Source organism: Pinus tabuliformis, chromosome 2_2 (assembly GCF_031772625.1).
Source record: "Pinus tabuliformis cultivar Carrire ecotype Pingquan chromosome 2_2, CPIR1, whole genome shotgun sequence".
NCBI lineage: Eukaryota > Viridiplantae > Streptophyta > Pinopsida > Pinales > Pinaceae > Pinus > Pinus tabuliformis.
In genome coordinates this window covers 1,002,534,294-1,002,555,052 of record NC_142300.1, presented here as the reverse complement: position 1 = coordinate 1,002,555,052, position 20,759 = coordinate 1,002,534,294, and the positions used below count along the sequence as shown (strand labels likewise).

Genomic DNA, 20,759 nt, shown 5'->3' with positions numbered 1-20,759 from the left:
ATACAATCTTTCCCATGACTATGATACCTAAGTGAAAATTACTATAGTAGTTGTTAATGTAATAATTAATTATTAAAAAATTGTTAATTAGAGATTATAATAAAATTAAGGAGAAAAATGTTAATCTTCCAATGTATATTATTATTTTCAACTATTTTAATTAGTGTGAATTGTAAGTTTATATAGAAATTTTTATCATCTTAGTTAGAATAATTAGCTCATATACATATGGGATTCTATTATGTATTCAAAGTAATAGAGGGTTTTTAATTTGTTTAATTTGTAGTATTCTTGATTTTTCAGATTTGATAGGAGAGAATTTCAAATTTATTTTACCTCTAAAAATTTGATGACAATTATTCGATTTTCTACTTGTAATTTAAGTGTTATGTATGTTAGTGAGTGTGAAACCTTTTTATTATTATGTCAACCATAGACATAAGGTACTTAAATGATACTTTTAGGGATGTGGAAAATTGCTTATCATTTCAAATTGGACATATCCTAAGTTTTGCAAAAATTGCATTAGTTTTTTATCCCAACATGTTCAAACACATTAATATTTTTGTGTGTTTTGTTTAATATTTTGCAAATTCATAGCATGTTCATGTCCCAAAAATACAATGAAGAACACTTGCAGAAAAATAAATTTATTAATAGACTTGGAATGAACAACTACTTGCTTTGTTAGAAGTTTCCCAACATTTATCTTTTAAAATAAAAAAAAGTTAACCAACATAAAAACGAAAATTAATCAAGTTACAAAATGCAATATAAAAATGCAAATAATGAGATTTGGCTACCACTAATTTAATGTGAAACTACTTATTTAATTTGGAATTTTTAATATATATAAAAATTACAGAGTGTTATTAATTATTTTTATATTTTTAATAATAAATATATAATGGATGTATAATAAATAAATAAATAAATAAACCAATATTCAAGATAATTTTTAGAAAGTTAAAACTTTATTTTTAGAATATAGAAAAAAACTATTAAATATAACTTCATGTAAATTTTTAAATACAAATTTTTATTTCAAATAATATTATGTTAATATATATCATTTCAACCAAAGAAACTAAAAACAATATGCAAACAAAGAAACTAAAAACTATATACATAAAATTCATGTATACAAATACATAGTAATATGCTATGTTGTAGCTCTTATTAAATATAATCATAACTCTGATTAAATATAATATAAATATAAAAATAAAACCAAACCCACTAACACTACTTAAATTTAATAATTCGAGGAAATGTGATTAAAAATATAATATAAATATAAAAATGAAACGAGACCCACTAACACGACTAGAATTCAACCATATAAAATTATATGTTTCATAATTTGAGGAAATGTAGTTAAAAATATATTATAAATATAAAAATGAAACAAACCCACGATGGATAACATTAAAAAAAGACACACATTAATATAATATATGTATAATTTACAGATTAGTGGGTTTCACATGCACTTATAATCCATAATTATAAAGCAAAGCAAGTTAAACTTATAAGAAAAATATTTTCTATTAAAATATTTATTTTTAATATTTTACAGAATTTTGAAATCACTCGGAAATTTTCGAACTTACTTTTAATCCTCTAAAAGTATCTTTTTTCCTGGACTACTCTGAATAGTATCTGGTAAATTTAAAGTAATAAATAAAGCATTAAAGCTGATTCTGTCCCACAAATAAGTCCCACAAATAACTCTGCCCAATCAAGTCTTAATAAAATGACTAGACCATGGTACGTTAGATAAGTTAACTTTAAGCTCTCTCAATAATTTACTTCCTTGAAAATGGAGGAAGGCAGGTGGGTGCTGGGAAGCTCGGTTAAAATATTCAAATTGATGCGACAGCATGGTTTTAGGTTGGATTCTTCCCCAGCCTCAGGCTCGGAGAACCCGACAGTCGATGCAATGATTTCAAATCCATCTTAATCCTTACTTTTTTCGTTTGTCCTATGATGCTCAAGTTGCTGCACTGCCCGTTTTTAAAGTTTCCGTCATTCATCGCGATGTAGTAACGGGAAGAGTGTTGCTGCTGCTCCATTGATTGATTTGCAGATTATTCAGAAATGGCCAGGTATGCTACTGTGCTGATTTCACCTATTCTTTTCCATATGTTCTCTGTTGTATGCCATAAGTTAGTTAAGTAATCCTCTACATTTGTATCTTCTTGCTTATTGTTCTGGCCCTTCCCAGACCCTTCACACGGGTAGGGATGATTTATTGAAAATAAATTTTGAAATCTATGGCGAATCACCGTGCTAAACTGCTTTAGTTTGTAGAACTATAAAGTCTGCTGGGTATAACCGCGAGTCAACTGATTCGATGACATCCTCTAATTACTCCCTTTGGGTTAGCATTTGATATGTACAGTTCGAAATAGAATGCATTCAAATGAGGAATTGCACAAATCACATAAATAAGCAACAGAAAACTACCAAACCAACTGGGCTTTTGCTCACGCTTTATATTGTGTTACGAGCATGACAGTGCATCTGATGGGTACGGCATTACTGCTTTCCTCCCAACTATAGACAATTTTACAGGGAGAGAGCCACATCGAAGTCGAAGTCAGAGCAGGGATACGACGAGTACATACCCATCTGAGCCTGGATTTGACATGCACCTCGATGTGGCATATCTCGAATTTCAATACTTATGCATTGGTCATTTGTATGAAGTTGAGATATGCATTCTTGAGCTCCATGCCCTTGAGGTGTATGTATATATAGTTTGATATGTATTTTCTCCTAAGAGGTAACATGTTCAAATCTAGAGAGAGTAGAGTATGTGTGACTCTGTAGACTTTTAATATATATATATATATATATTTTATCAGAATTTCAATAGTTAATGTATTAGTTATTTGTCTGAAGTTGAGATATACTGTCTTGAGTTTCACACCTTTGAGGTGTATATATATACAGCTGGAGTGGGTCTAATAGTTAAGAGCACGTGTTCCCTCGTAAGAGGTCACAGGTTCAAATCCAGAGGGGGTAGAGTATCTGTGTGCCTCTATAGACCCATTTTTTCTAATATTTAAATCAGGATAATTGTTAGACCTGCTGCCTGTCACTGAGGAGACCCAGGATCGAGTCAGTGGGACTGCCACTATACTCCTTAGCCTAGTGCAACTGCCCAGGTCACAGGTTCAAATCCAGAGGGGGTGGAGTATGTGTGCCTCAGTAGACCTTTTTTATTTTATTTTTTATTTACATCAGGAGAATTGGTAGACCTGCTGCCTGTCACCAAAGAGACCTGGGATCGATTCAGTGGGACTGCCACTATATTCCTGAGCCCAGTGCAACTGCCCCCAAGCCTTGTTAGACAGGTAAACCAAGTTTCAAACCTGTGTAGGGCCCTTATATTGGTTGGCAAACTCCTTCCAGTGCAGGATGTCCACCATGTGCCTCCATAGACTTTAGCAGTGAAATTACTGTATGGAGGTGAGCCCCTTGTCCCACAAACAAGATCTCATACATCAATTTGGTGTTGGACTTGGCCATGACCTTAAAAGTAGATTATAATTATTTTTTTATATCAAAAGATAGATCTCTATTAGTGTTCACATTCAATGCACCCATGCATTCTTTACATTCAGTGCTCAGTTACACACATGGACTGTTGACGGATTCTCCACTCAACCCCAACGTCAACCCACTCTCGCTGTAAAACACTTTATACTCTCATTACATCTTAGATCGGGCAGCCCTTTCAATGCCCAACTCAGGGAAGGTTCATAGATACAGATAGCAACATTGTAACAACATTGTAAATTGCTGGCCAGGATGGGAAACTCCTAAGTATATCAAATAAGCTGTCATCGTCGACAACCACCAGATCAATGGGCTCCTTTGCCGGCCATTACGACATCAATGGGGAGTCTATTCCAAATTTCTAACCAAATTGTCGCTAGTCCATGAGAACATGTTGGCCACTATTGGACCATGGTTTCCTTACTGTTCACCACATGGTTAAGTGAACAATTACTAGATAAAACCCTTATAAATCAGAGTCTTGTATTTGTTGACAATCGTCAATCGCCTTGTCCCTGTTGTCGTATTGACATTCAGCAGAGTATATCTCAAGGGAGAGATCATGATGTGTGTGCTGACCACTATTGGATCATGATCTCCTTTCTGGTCAGTGCTAGATTAAGTGAACAATTATAAGGGTGGAGCAATTACTGGCAACTCTAAAATGAATGCTAGGGATGTTCTCTGACATAAGGCAGTAAGAATTCCTAAAGTATGGTGTGATAACTCATCTTTCCAGAACAATGTGTATGGTTCAGTATTCTTGAAAGAATAACGTATATTATGAACATAATGGGGAGGCGGTTAAGAGATTGATACATCCCCATTACGGAAGAAAGCATATTTTGCCTGTGGTAGAAGTAGAAACCTTCTTGCATTAAGTAAAGTCATGTCAAGCACGGGCATGTTTAATCACTACTCTATCTACTTCAATATATCTTAACAACGGAACTTTAATCTCTCATAAATAAGGATTTTGATATGAGATGTCCATAAGGTCAAGCACTTATAATCCATAAAAGAACTTCATAAAATTAAAACATGATCTAGATATTGAATATATCAAGATTTTGATATGCGATGTCCATAAGGTCAAGTGATTATAATCCATAAAATAATTTCATAAAATTTAAAACATGATCAAAATTTGAATATATAATGCAACTGCAAACTGCAAAATGGAGTCGAATATATGCTTCAAATTTCAAAATTTAAAAAGAAGTCCATAATGTCAAATAATTATAATCTGTGGAATTGTTGCAGAAAATTTAGAAGATGGTCGTAATTTCAATTCTTGTTGCCTACTTGTAAAATCATAAAGCTCTAATTCATCAAAAGAACACATGGGGTAGGAAAGGCCCCAGGGTTAATAACTTATTTATTTATTTTTTAATAAATTATAAAAAATGAAAAGATGAATTAAAAACCCATGTAAGATAAAAATTTGTCTTTTGGGTTTACCATTGGTTTCACCCTTCATGTTTGAATTCACCTTGAGATTTGGCAATGAGGTTCATTGAAACTAATCAAACTGAAATTTCTTAGGTTCGTCAAATTTTGAAACTCAAGTTGAAGTTCAGCAAACCTTGTGACTTAGGTGTTAATTGCTCTATGAGAATAGTGGCTTTTCCCTGTTCCTCTTTCCATGTGAAATGCACAATGTGAAATGATTATTCACTATAAAGCATGGTATTGATACATAGATTTGGACACAACAAACATAAGATGCAAGAAATACATGAGTATCTTAAAATCTTCCATTTGACATAATTAACCTTAGTTTTTAACTTGTATACATGAGTATCTTAAAATCTTCCATTTGACATAATTAACCTTAGTTTTAAACTTATTACTTAATTAACTAGCCTAAATTAGTTTTCGTTTTTACCGGGGCCTAGCACTTAAATTTTATTCATGTACACAAGTCAACATTGGTCATTATATGATATCATCCCGCTCAATGATCAATTTGTTAACTTTTACACCTAATTTGTCATGAACTTTTACAAATTTTTTCCCTTGACAAAACCTTTTGAAACACATCAACTTTGGTCTTGAGAATGACAACACAAAATTTCAGTTTCCTTGTTTGAACTCTCCTGGATAAAGTGGTGGTGAATCTTTATACGATATTGGCAAATTAATTTTTTCACTAGCTTTAGTACTTCCTGATTATCATAAAACAAGGGGGTTTCTCCTCTTTGATGGGCTTTTGTTTCTTCAACGATCCTCCTAAGACATACCGCCTTGTATGTAGCTGTGGATGTTAGTAGAACTACAGCTTGTTTCTTGCTAGTCCATGAAATAGCAGGTAGAGTTGTAAACCCAAATTGAACACATACCTTGAAGTGGACTTCTTGCCATTTAGTGATCTTGCCTAGTCTGAATTTGTAAACCCTGACAAACTGAAATCATCATTCCTGACAAACTCCACACCAAAATTCAATGCCCCTTTTACATACCTTAATATCCTCTTTGCAGCTTTCCAGTACATTACTCTTGATGAAGTCATGAACACAGAAACAAGACCTGCTGCAAATCTTGTATTTGGCTTGGTATTAGTAAGATAGATCAAACTTTTTATCGATTTTCTATAAAAGGCTTCATCTACTTTCCTTGGGTCCTCATTTGCTGCTAGTTTCAATCCTGTCTCGATTGGTGTTGTCTGTGGTTTGCAATCTGTCATCTTAAATCTCTTAAGCATTTCGCTTACATACTTTACTTGAGAGTTAAAGATGCTCTGTTGCTGCCAAACATCAATTCCTACACTTAATATGGAAGCCCTAAATATCCCATATCAAAAGCTTCTTCTAGATCCCACTTCTCTTTAGTAATCATGTTTGCATCACTCCCAATGATTATGAGATTATCTACAGAAACAATAAGGATATCATTGCCCTTACTGCTTCCTTTGATGTATGGATTAATATTGTATGCAATCCTCTGCAAACCCCTTGCTCTTAGATGATTGGCAATCTTCAAATACCATGCTCTCAATGCCTGCTTCAAGCCATACAATGCTTCACCCACTTGCAAAAACTACCTACTTTTTACCTCTCCTCAAACCCTTTTGCCTGTGTTAGTGCTCCTTTTCTTCGACATCTCTGCTCTGCAACACACTCTCCGCATCCATCTGGTGGATGTTCAAAGCAAATTGCCTTGCTAACACTAGCAACAACCTAATTGTTGTTAGTTTTGCTATTAGGGTGAGATCCTCCTCAAACTCCTATCCTTCCCGTTGTGAATACCCCTTCACTACCGGCCTCACCTTACGTCTATCTATGGAGCCATCTTCCTTGTACTTTGTTCAGAAGATCCATTTTCAGCCAATGGGCTTCTTCACCTTAGACAACTTGACCAACTACCAAGTCTTCTTTTTCCACAGTGCTGCATACTCTGCATCCACTGCATCACTACATTCCTGATTATTCCTTGCTTCCTGAACAAAATTGGGCTGAAATGAAGAAGGATTCACTATCTCACTTATAAGTGGAAACTTATCAGAGTTTGTCTCTTTCTACTGCATTTTTGTGTGACAATACTTGCAGATCTCCTAAACATTAAAGACTTATTTGTTCTTCTCCTTGCTGTTGCATTCTCTCATTTGGCTTCTTTTCATCCTCCATTGAATTTTTCTCTCCTCTTGTAGGTGATCATTTGCTTATCCGCAAAAAATTTCAAAGATCTATAGGAAGCTTAGTACCGCTATTTTCCTTGTTGTCTATCTCCTCTGTTGTCGCATCTACAAGTTCATAAAAAAACAACAGCCTCATTGACAAGCACCTTCTTATCAACATGAGCAAACTTGTATGTTTTTGGCATCTCACTATAGCCAATTAAGATGCACTTCTTACATTTGTCCTTCAAATTGTTCCTGTTTTCTTTGAGAACATGCTCAAAGGCATTTCCTCCAAAAATCCTAAAATTTTGAATATTAGGTTTCTTATCTGACCACACGTCTGCAGTAGTCTTCTCTTATGTGCTTTGGTTGCTAATTTGTTCAATCCATACATTGTTGTGTATATTGCTTTCGCCTTAAAACTGTTAGGTGATTCTCTTCTCTTCAATATGGACCTAGCTATTTTGATTATTGTGCACATATTCCTCTCTGCCACCCCATTGTGCTCAGAAGCTGAGTCAACAATTTGCTCCTTCTTAATCCCAGGTGCCTTACGATGCCTTTGAAAATCTGTAGAAGCTTATTGACCATAATACATATTGATCATTGTTGAGAAATCTGTAGGGCTATAATTAGGATGATTTCTCTTAAACTTGATAATTGCTTGTGATGTATTTTTACTTTTTCTTGATTATTAGTTTTTTCACTGATTATTATGTTGTTTTATCATCAAACAACTACCAAAAACATGAAGATCAACAGTACACAAGAACACAGGATGTAGGCTGCAAGACAGGGCCAAAACCTCTCCTCTTGAGAGGAAAACCCACAAAATGACAAATTCCAAGACCTCTAGACCAAGACCAATACCCTTCCAATACCAAGCCATACCTCCTTGATTATGTGTTTTTTCTATCCAAGTCAAACCTAGTCAAATCTCTTCCAGCTGCACAATTGCAAACCCCAACTACAGAATTTCGGCCCCCACTGCAAGTCTGAAATTTTTGGCCCCTGTAATAATTGCTGCTACCACACATATGAGGGAAATTAGGGCTTCCAAGGCTTCCTTGCTCCTTCGCTTGGGTTGTTTCTCTTTCTAGGGCTAGTAGGTGACCTAAAAGTCCTTTCTTCGACCTTCTTTCTGCAGTTTGACAACTTCAACATTGTAGCTGCAAAACCCTAGCCTTATCTTCGCACGTGAGAGAGAGAGATGTTGAGAAATCTAGTGCAGCTAGATTAGGTGATTTCTCTTATACTTAGAGAACTGCTTGTGATGTATTTTTACTTGATTAACTTCTTCTTTCACTTGATTATAATTAGTGTTCTTATTATCAAACAACTACCAAACAGTAAAGAACAATGAGACAAGAAGACACAAGATATAGGCGATCATCTAGGGCCAAAACCTCTCCACTTGAGAGGAAAACCCACAAGAATTCTTTTCTTTTTATAAAATCTTCAAATGACGAATTCCAAGACCTAAGACCCTTGACAGAGACCCCTCCAAGACCAAGTCAATCTTTCTCCTTGATGAGCTTTCTTTCCAGCTATTTCGATACCAACAACTTCTGCAACCTCGACCTAGCAATTTCTTCTGCAACTTCGACCCAGCAGTTTCTTCTGCAACTTCGACCCAACAATTTCTTCTGCAACTTCGACCTAGAAGTTTCTTTTGCAACGTTGGATTCTTCCGCAAATTCAACCCCAACAAGTATCCAACACTACGACTTGTCCAACAACTTTCCACTGTCCAACACTTCGACTTACCCAACAATTTTCCAGCAACTCAACTTACTCAACAACTTTCCAACAACTCGATTTTCCCAACAACTTTCGAAACCTTAACACAGGGGAGAGACAGAGAGAGAGACCCAAAACTTCGATCTTGCTCTTCTTCTTTTTTGTCCTTTTCTAGCTTCTTTTTTGAGGAGATCGAACTTGTGTGTTGTGTGTCCAAATGAGGTTGATTTCCTTCTTATTTATAGGCTTTCCAAGGGTATGAATTGCTTCCTTGAGGCCGACTTGATCTTTCATGTAGGCCAACTTGTTTGAGGCATCATGATTCATGAGAAGGTCTTGGAGGGTCTTTGACTCTACTTTGACTCAAATAATTTTTTCTTTACAATATGTAACATGCCCAAAAGGGTCTTCCATACATGACAATGACTCAATTGACTTGTAGACTCAATGACAAGCCCTCAATTGGTGCTTGACCTATAAAATAAATTTCCCTTGAGCATGAAACCCATGCCTCAAGAATGATAATAATGAATTTATTTTTCTATTTACATAAAATATATAAAATCATGATTACATATGTCATTATGAAGACCAAACCTAGTTACATATTTCAACAAGCAAGAGAGAGAGAGAGAGAGAGAGAGAGAGAGAGAATTAACCCACAAACTTCGTCCTTCTTCCTTCTATCCTTCTTCGCTTTCCTTTCTTCTTTCTCTTCTTCACTTGGATGATGAGAAGTGAGTGAGCATCCATAGGAGGTCGAGTTCTCTCCTATATATAGGCTTCTAAGGAGGACGACATGCCCTAATGAGGTCGACTTGGTCTTGGATGGTCTTTAGATCAATCCTACACCTCTTGATGAGAGGAATCTAGGAAAAATATCGGTAATCACAAATAAGGTGATCCACATGGAGTTTGGCCCTAGTTGCTAATTTTAACAAGATAGGATTGCGATTCTCTTCGCAACAAAAATTACTAGCTTGTTGATTTGTTGTTCTAGCATTGAAATCTCCCACTAAAAGAACTTCTCCTTATTGAGAATATACGACAATATCTTGCTTTAAAGCTGCATATGGGTCTTTGCTATCTAGCCCCTTATTTTTGTAAGTTTTTGAGACTTGAGGTGCGACATAGCATGCTGCAATTCTTATGTGGTTCTCATTCTCTATTATTGTGACGACTTTCTTTTTCTTTCACTAAAACCAGTATTCCTATGCTGCCTCATTCAAACTGGTAATTTCAAATGACCATCAAACATCGGAGTTTTACAACGATCATGTTCATGAGTCTTTGTGAGACAAATTATGTCTCTACTTTCTGTAATAGGCCCTATCCCAAGTCCCCTCCTCCAAAGGTAACCTTTACAGTTCCAACAAACTAGATTTACGTAGACCTGTGTAAGATTTGATTGCTACACGACTTGACACACAAGGCTTAAATTTGAGTCTTCACCTTTTTCATCCATGTTGATCCTGTTTTTCTCCTCCCTATTATAGAATTAACTGTTTTTTCTTTACTGCCAGCTTGTTGCCCGGCAAAAACATTGCAATAACTGTTTTACTATTGTACAGCCACACACTTTTCCCTTCTTTTCTTGCTGCTCTAATTTTCTCCGCTTCTTCTCTTCTCTCCTCTTTTGTTTCCTAGTTATTTCTTTAAGATTTATGCTACAACAAATCTGTAACTAGATTATGAGATTTTCAAAGTTCAAACTTTTGGAAGAGAGGACTGTAAATGATTGTTTCTTTCTCCTTACTAAAATTAATGAACAAGATAAAGAATGCTAGTGCCCTTCTAAATGGTAATGCTTTAGTTCGCGCATATTGTGATGTGATTTTATATTTAGAATGTATAATCATTTGGCACTTGGATTGGCGTATTTCGGCGCATACACATTAGTCTAAACAATATTGCCCTTACATGTGAATCAGTGCTGTGTTTTCTGAATGAATGGTAACGCTTGTGAAAGTGAGAAAACCTGACTAGGAATGCCTATGACCAAACACAATTCATCAGGGTGTAGCCTATTATTCCTTTGAAGTATGAATCCTTGCTCATATAATTTGGGCATTGGGCTGTAGAAATCACCCTCAAAATCATTGTTTATCCTCCTTTACAAGTTTTAAACCTAGTCTGGGCCGTAATTTTTTTGTGTCTTTCCCGGATTTAATAAGTTTAAATCTCTGTTATAGTTTACTCATGAAGTGTTTTGACTGAGCAATGACTCGGCAGTCAATCATTTAAATCTCCTATCAGCACCAGTAAACTCCTTTATCATAGGTGCGTTGATTCCGTCTCCATATCAGTGTGTGGATTCGTCTTTGAATTCGTCCCCCTAGCCTTTGCTATCGGTGAATTGCAAGAAAATGTCTTCGGCGACGAGGCAGATTTTGCCCCAGTGACAATCTACACAAAATTTTCCATTGACGATTGGAAGAATTATGTTCCATCGGCGATCGGTAGGAATTGCTCTTCCCTCGGCGTTGAAATAATCCTCCCATTAGTGCCTGATTAGGCCAACGATGAATTTCGGCACCCCATCTAGTCTTTTAGTAAGCGCCCTAACCTTTTCCTTGCCACGGGCGCTCGAAGAGAACTGTCCCGTGGATGCTCGGTGGGAAACTTTTCCCTTTTGCGCCCTAAGCTATCTCCCCCACCGGCGAACTAGATTTTCCTTGACCATCAGCGATCGAAATGCCATTGGGTTCGATGGCCTTGACTCTTCATTTCATCGAGGCCCTTGATTTTCTGCCATCGACTCTTGCATATGTTTTACCTTGTCGGTGCTAGGAGTTGACCTTTCTTTCAGCACTTTGAATTTTTCTTGGACTTAGGCGATTGAAATACTTTTCACATTGTCGCTCAATACTTATCTTGGGCTTTGGCGATTGAAAATACCTTTCTCCTCGGTGCCTTAAAACTTTCTTTGCATCAATGCTTAGGGTGAACATTCCATTGACGCCATGGAAAACTTGCTTAAAATGGTGCCATGTCAACTAGCATGTGCTGTGCCCTGTAGGCCTGAGTGTCACATAGGGATGTTGAGGTAGATTAGTGGAAAGGGCTTAAGAACTTCAGGGGGTCATAGCTTTTCGCGTTGAGCTTAGAATTCAACAAAAAAGAAATAGACGTTGGAAAGCTCTCGAGGAGTAGAATCAATCCAGGAGCTCAGGAGTAACTAAATAGTGCATCCACGGTAAATAGCTAAATAAATAACAAAAACGCCCAATCCTATTCCCATTGCTTGATGGAGGTGCGACAAACTGGTATCAGAACTGTGTCAATAAAGGGGAAATTGATGAAATTTTCTGATATCCCAGTAGACCAATGGACAGGGGGGGCGATTGGATATGTTACATACACCTTCTCCCATAATTACGAAAGAGGAGGTCTAAACATATCAAAGGCAAGAAATTTGCTTTAAGTCAACCCAATTCGAAAATAACAGATCCTAACCCTGGGACAAATTTGACCCTTGCTCACTCATGAGATCACACCATCTTCTACCTAATTTGAAACTCAACAACCAATCCACAATTGCACATTGGAACTATGGCACTGTTGTTAGAATAGGGAAATAATGAGAAAAGAAACAGTTATATATTGACCAAGAAAAGAAACTGAATTCAAACACACACAAATAGACACACAAGATTTACATGGTAAAACCTTGACAGGGTGTCAAGGAAACATTCACGGGGCAAGGGATTGGAATCTCTATTAATTCAACAATGATTCTCCACGATTACATTTCTCGGGCATTCACTAGTTTTATACCAACCTCCCCATTACATAACTGCTATTTCGGTATACAACTAACTAGTTACATTTTACCCAAAATTACATAATTCGTTGTCAAACTAACAAACTCCACCTTGACAACAATTTTCCTAATCCCTTGCCCATGCCCATTCATCATCTTTTCTGCAAGCCAAGAGAAGCTAAACACCATCGCAGCTTCTCTACTGTAATTGGCTTTGTGAATATGTCTGCACAATTCTCTCGCATATGGACCTTTTGAAGAGCTACTTTTCCGCCATCGATCACATGTCTCAGAAAATGATACCTTACATCAATGTGCTTGGTTCTGCTGTGATACGCAGGGTTTGTAGCCAAGTGAATAGCACTTTGACTGTCACAAAGTACATTCACTTTCTCTTGCGTCCTTCCAATCTCATCGCGTAGACCCTTTAACCAGATTGCTTCTTTACTGGCATCTGAAGCAGTTATATATTCAGCTTCGGTAGTGGACAACGTAATTGTTTCTTGAAGCTTTGACATCCAACTAATTGCTCCACCTGCAAGAGTAAAGACATAACCTGTAGTAGATATTCTTTTGTCCAAATCACCTGCATAGTCAGCATCTACATATCCGCAAACTGATTCTTCACTACCATTAAAGATGATGCAATGGTCACTTGTGCCTCTTAGATATCGAAGCACCCATTTCATTGCTTGCCAATGTTCTTTACCTAGATTTGCCATGAACCTGCTGACAACTCCAACTGCATGTGAAATGATTGTAGCTACCATCGCATACATTAAGTTGCCTACAACATTTGCATATGGTACATGAGACATATACTGCTTTTCTTCATCAACTCTAGGACTCAAAACCAAAGAAAGCTTAAAATTGGAAGCTAGTGGAACATTAACTGGTTTCACATTGTTCATAGAGAACTTTTCAAGTACTTTCTCCACATACTTCTGCTGTGATAACCAAAGCTTACCATTTTTCCTGTCCCTTGTGTATCTCCATGCCCAAGATATGTTTTGCTGCTCCAAGATCCTTCATATCAAACGTCCTAGAGAGTTGAGCCTTTAACTTGTTGATTTCTTCCATGCTTTTTCTTGCAATAAGCATATCGTCAACATACAAAGCTAAGATAATGAATATGCCATTGAAACTTTTGAAGTATACACAATGATCATACTCACTTCATACAGTTCTGGCTCACCATGAAGGAATCAAACTTCTTGTACAATGATTTCCTGAGCTTGCAAACTAATCTTCTGCTGCGACCTTGTACAAAACCTTCTGGTTGTTCCATATATATCTCTTCATTCAAATCACTATGTAGAGAAGCTGTTTTAACATCTAACTGTTCTAACTCAAGATTAAGTAACGCAGTCAGTGCCAACACAGTACGAATAGAAACAAGTTTTACAACTGGAGAAAAAATCTCATGAAAGTCTATACCTTCAACCTGAGAATACCCTTTTGCTACCAGTCTCGCCTTATACCTTTCGATACTTCCATCAACTTTCCGTTTCAGTTTGAAGACCCATTTGCATCCAACAACACTTCTCCCTTCAGGAAGCTCTACAAGATCCCAGGTATTGTTCTTGGCTAAGGAATCCATTTCTTCTTCCATAGCCGTTTTCCATTTTTCGCTATCTGTATCATCTACTGCTTCCTGATAACAAGAAGGTTCCCCATCTTTAGTAATCAAAGCAAAAGATGAAGCAAAATCTTCATACCTTTTGGGAGTTTTTCTTTCCCTTGTAGACCTTCTTAGAGCGACTGGTTGCTGAACTGGTTCAGAAGCTTCAACGGCTTCCTTTGTGTCTTCAACACCTTTTTCTCCAGAAGTCTCTCCTTCCTTTCGACTGTCACTGAAAGGTCTAGCCTCCAACTGAACTCGTTGATTTGGCGATACCTGTTCCTGTTCAATTCTTTCAATATTTGATTTTAAAAGAGAGGATTCATCAAATGTTACATCTCTACTAATGACTATCTTCTGCAATGTAGGATCCCACAACGCTGATTTTTCGGAATAAGAGAATAAACATCACAGCGAAATCTCCTCAAATGTGAATAATCACAAGACTGACCTGTCCAAACTTCTTCAGGAATTTTACAATTAATTGCTACTGAAGGTGATATGTTAACTAAATAACAAGCAATAGATACTGCTTCTGCCCACAACTCCTTTTGCAAGTTAGCATTGCTGATCATGCTTCTGGCTCTTTCCATAAGAGTCCGATTCATACGCTCAACAACACCATTTTGCTGAGGAGTATAAACAACAGTTTTGTGTCTAATAATTCCCTCATCCTTACAGTATTGTTTAAATTCAACTGAAGTGAACTCACCACCATTGTCAGTTCTTAAACATTTAATGGATTTGCCTGTTCTTTTCTCTACCATTGCTTTAAATTGTTTAAAGGCATTGAATACATCAGCTTTCTTTTTTAGCATAAAGACCCAAACTTTATGGGAGAAATCATCAATAAACGTTAAAAAATATAGAGCACCTCCATATGACACAACAGGGGATGGTCCCCATAGATCAGAATGAATATATTCTAAAACATCTTTACTATTATGATTTCCAACTTTAAATCTCTGTTTACACTGTTTTCCATACACAATGTTTATAGAAATCTAACTTCAAGGATTTCAGATCGGGAAGAGATTTACATTTCATCAGTATCTGAAGACCTTTCTTGCTCATATGACCTAATCGCTGATGCCATAGACGAGTACCTGCTTCTTCCTTTTCTGACGCAATTGCTGCTTCGCTGACCTGAGTACTTCCTTTTAACCTGTAAAGATTTCCGACCTTTTCTGCTATCATAACCACTAGGGCTTCTTTAGAGACTTTCAAGACGCCATCCTGACCTGTAAACTTATAACCATTTGAATCCAACACTCCCAAAGAAATCAAGTTTTTCTTCAAATCAGGTACATGTCTAACACTAGTTAATGTTCTAACTGTGTTATCATACATCTTAATCCTAATATTTCCCATCCCAACAGTCTGACATGACACATTATTACCAATAAACACAGAACTACCGTTTACATTTTCATACGAAGTAAACCAATTTCTATGTGGGCACATGTGATGAGAAGCACTAAAGTCTAATAGCTAGCTATCTAAACCCCGAGAGACATTACATTCAGGTGAAGTTTCATCTATCATACATAATTCTTCAGCAGATAAAACTTCGTCTATCATACCTGAATCGACCTGATTCGCTTCCTTCTTCAGGTTGTCAGATTCATTTCGTTTCCAACAGTCTTTCTTCAAGTGTCCAATTTTATTGCATTGCTAACATTTTGCCTTACACTTCTTTCCCTTCGATTTCGATCTGGAAGACCCCCTTGGTTTTTCTCCTCTTTCCTTTGAGCATCCTCTAGCTACCATGGCTTCTGATGCAACTGTTTTAGTACTGGATTTCCTTCGTACTTCTTCAGACAAAAGAGCTCCCACGAGTGATTCAAACTTCAAAGAATCAACAATGCTCAAGCTGATTGAAGTTACGAAGTGATCCCATATTTCGGGCAGAGAACATAACAAGGTTATGGCTTTATCTTCTTCCTGTATTTTAACTTCCATATCTGTTAATTGACATATAAGTGTATTAAAAACATTCAAATGTTCTGCAACGTTTGAACCTTCTTTCATTCGAAAACTGTATAACTGTCTTTTCAGATAAATTTTGTTGGTTAATGACTTTGTCATATAGAGTTTTTCTAGTTTTCCCCACAATCCTGAAGCTGTAGTCTCTTCAACAATATTGAAGAGAACTTCATCCGCTAGGCATAACCGGATGGTACTGAGAGCTCGAGCATCCAAGTCCTCCCAATCTGAAGTAGTCATGGTTGCAGGTTTCTTAGTTGCCCCATCCAATGCCTTGTGCAACCCTTGTTGCACAAGCAGATCCCTAACCTTCAGTTTCCAAAGAGCAAAATTGCTCTTTCCGGTGAATTTCTCCACCTCGAATTTTGCATTCGACATCTTGGCCATTTTCTAGGGTTTCAATCTTCAGTCTAGAGTTTTTCCTTTTCAAAAAATAATCTCAGCCTTTGAACTAGGGTTTATCTGTTTTCTTTCTTCAAAAAACTTAAAAATAATTCCCCAAAACAACCCTTGGACAGATTTTTATTAAAAAAAACCTTTGTTTTCTTTTCTTCAAAACACATCCACCCCTTTATTTTCAGAATTTAAAATCTTTATTTTCACAACTTTTTGAAAAAAAATTCTGAGACAAAATTTCTTTCAAAAAATACCCGGATCCACCTTTGCTGAATAGGTTCTAGCAGCACGCAAGGCAAAGGGTCTTCCTCTTCGCTAGACAACAGCTCTGGCCTCTTCCACACAGGTCTGGCAACTAATTTTCCTTGCACGTAGTCCAGATCAACAACACACAGAACAAAGAGTCTTCCTCTGCGCTGGATAGCAGGTCTGGCCTCTTCCACGCAGGTTTGGCAGCTAATTTTCCTTGTACGTAGACCGGATCAGCAATACGCAGAACAGAGGGTCTTCCTCTTCACGCTGCAGGTCTGATAGTGTCAACAACAGAGGGTTTGGCGGCTCAGCAATGGCCTCACGCTGGTCTGGTAGCGTCCTCTCACGCAGGGTCCACGCAGCTCTTCACGCAGGTTCAGGACAGCCCTTCACGCACCTTGTTTTTGCAGACACGCAGCCACCCTCAATGCTCCTCACGCCAGCAAAGAACTCCACACGCAGAGTTTCTGCTCTCCACAGCAACGTGACAGACTCTGCCAGCCTTCATGCAGCAAAGGACTCCACCTCACCGCAATCGAATGCTGCAAAAGTAGTAGGGGTTCTCAACTCGCACCGCCTTCCAAACCAACGGTTTCATCTCCCTCCACGTCGCCGATCACGCCAAAAACTTATGGCTCTCTCCCCGTCTCGAGAAGCAAGGGTACTGCCAGGTCTATATGCAAGATACCCAAGTTGAAATGCTCAAATGCTCCAACCGCTCGGTCCTCAGATCTCAATGCCCGCTCCACGAAAACATTTGGGCATTTTTAATTGATTCAGGCTTTGATACCATTTGTTGTTTGAATAGGGAAATAATGAGAAAAGAAACAATTATATATTGACCAAGAAAAGAAACTGAATTCAAACACACGCAAATAGACACACAGGATTTACGTGGTAAAACCTCGACAGGGTGTCAAGGAAACATCCACTGGGCAAAGGATTGGAATCTCTATTAATTCAACAATGGTTCTCCACGATTACATTTTCAAGCATTCACTAGTTTCATACCAGCCTCCTCTGTTACATAACTGCTATTTCGGTATAGAACTAACTAGTTACATTTTACCCAAAATTACATAATTTGTTGTCAAACTAACAGGCACTGCACCTGCCAAATAATATAGACCTGCTAAAAATAGCAGCGCCTTGCATGTCAATGAAAAAGGCTCATTGGCATCATAAGCTCACAAGGACCAATGTTATGTAGAAATCTTTGACACGTGCCTCGATTTTTGGCTCTTAAAAGGAAGAACGGCTAAAAATTGTTGTTTCATGGAATCTGATGAAACTGACTCTGTAGCAAGGTTTGATTGCTGTGAAAACTTGGATGTACTTGTAGATGGAACCAGTATGATGGAATCTAGCTGGATCTTAACTCTCAATTTGCTCAGACAATCTGGGGATTAACGGTCTACACAATGACTTGATGGCCTGTGCTACTGTTTGTTTAGTGACCTGTAATTTGCTACCGAAAAACACCCTATTTGTCTATGTGTTTGTTACACTGGCTATGCAACCTGGGTTGGCCACGCTTGATTTTGCTAGGATTAGCCTTGGGCCATGTTGTTTTTTGCTTGCTTTGGTTTCTTTTGGCTTTCAAATCAGCCTTACAAATGGCATGAAGACAGTCTGAAAACGACTGGTACCCATTTGCTTTGAGGCTGTGAGGCAATTTATCTCTACCTGCAACCAAACTGCTTAATATGTAAGGAAAATTTTCTAATCTTAAAATCCAAAAGTATTTGGCCTTGAACAATGACATTGTTGCTTACTCGAATGATGACACTCATGTGTAAATTATGCACAGTAACACATATTTTAGAGAAATATTTCAAATAAGATAAGGAAATGAACGAGTTATTTGAAAACAGTATATGTGTTTTATAAATACACTTGTGCGACATGCTAGCGAGCCTACCTTTATCTGATCTATAGATTTAGTCATAATTACTCAGTTTAGCCTACATAACCTAGCCCCCACATACTGAACTAATGTTCATTACATGAGTTACATAGGTGCGGGATCCCAACAAGCTTTAATGTTGTTGAATTTTATTTTCCATAGGTCTTTTTGACCTCAGTAGACATTAATATATTAACTTGTTCATTTATTTGAATATTTAAGGTTTGAGATGGTTCACTGCTAGTCCCTTAAATTGTTATGGATTTGTTGTTGTGAGGCACTGGTCATGCAATACTTCGTGATATTCCCTAACTAGAGCTGTAGGATTAGTCAACCACTTAAGAGGAGTCAAAACACATCGTCACAAAAATAAGAATAAAATAAAATTAAGCACCACATGGAGTTATGATAGTTCTTTTGCATAGTCAATGATGTGTTGATGTGTTATAAATCATTAGTAACTCCAAATAAATCTTAAGTTCTATTTTCAACAGTGTATCTGAATTATGAATTTTAATTCAATTCCAAAGTTACGGAAAAATATTTAGTTCTTACTATGTTTTTCTTCCAGCTTCAATAAAAACTTATATTTTCTGTTTTTTATTGCATATGTCAAGAGTTTGGCAATTTTGTTTGTTGACTTCGGAGAAAATAACATCTCTTTTGTATGATTGATGATGTAGGGCACCATGGCTTATTGATAGCAGGCGCTTTGCAACAAAAATCAAGAATCCAACATTTGATCCTTCAAAAGAAGATCGAAATGGTGGTCTAGTTAGAAAATGCCCGAATTGCAACTATGAATTTGATAATAGTGATGTAATACTTATACTTCCCTATCATGATTTTGTTGAATGATTGTAAATTTGATTTCTTATAGATGGGATTGTTATCTTTTATCCTCTACCAGTTTATCATAATAACATGCATTAATTCATTTTTATAATCAAATTAACTTATCACATATGAAACATTCTTGTTATTTTCCTTGGCCACAAGGTTCTAAAGCAAGTTTTTTTTTTTCTTGATCCACGATCTGCTTTGTCATTTTAATGGGTTGTCGGCTTGGTTGACAACCCTGTATCAATGGGTTTCTTGTGTTCGGAAACCCCTTCTTCAAGAAGAAGTTTACATTTGGCCTTGTGCTCATGGCTTCTTTGTCGAGGACTTTGATTCCACATTATTCTGGACCTTGGATTTTGGGACATGTTAGCTTATGTGAAACGTTGGTACCCTATCTTTGATGCCTCCATGCATACTATACCTTCAACTCCAATGTGAGTGAGGCTTTCCAACTTGCCTTTTGCAATTTTGGGACATTTAATTCTCTAACCTCCATTGAAAATGCTCTAGGGAAGTTTCATTACTGCTCCTTGAAAATATTAAAAGACATCACAACCTATGCAAGGTTGTGTTTTGAAGTGGATTTCATAAATGGTCTACAGGAAAATATCATATTGAGGAGGTCAATAAGGTCTAGAAAAAAATCTATACGACAAATAGGTTGCCTTTATTTGAATTTCGTGTTGTTCCTATGGACATTTGTTTGCTTCTTGTCTAAAACAATGTGTATAAACTGTTAAAGATCCATATATCATTTGTAAGGAAAAGCAGAAAGTGGAAAAATCACAGGTCCACTGAGTGGAAAGGTACTAAGGAACATCATTCAGTGGAGGTTAAACCTGTTACCTGAATAAGGATGTGGACAAAGAGAAATGACCAATGATAAACCTATGCAAGAGCAGCAATGCTAACAACTTTTCAAGGAAAGTTGAAAGAAAACGTTGGGACATTCATGAATTACAGAAGATTTACTCCGGAAACTTGAAATGGGAAATTGGCTTTGTTACAACAGAAGCTACCACCCAAGGTGTAATAGTCCCAACTGCCAAGGTGAAAGCCTTGTGTA

General features: G+C 37.0%; 1 protein-coding gene across 1 annotated transcript in view; it reads left to right on the top strand.

The window, feature by feature from the left end:
* Window positions 1–1,828: 1,828 nt before the first annotated feature.
* Window positions 1,829–20,759, top strand: part of LOC149196753 (SUPPRESSOR OF GAMMA RESPONSE 1-like) — a 91,528-nt gene continuing 72,597 nt past the window's right edge. The window contains exons 1-2 of the mRNA XM_089405619.1: window positions 1,829–2,108; window positions 19,534–19,669. Coding sequence (XP_089261745.1) covers window positions 2,101–2,108; window positions 19,534–19,669 — 144 coding nt within the window. The 5' untranslated portion in view covers window positions 1,829–2,100. The remainder of the gene's footprint in view (window positions 2,109–19,533; window positions 19,670–20,759) is intronic.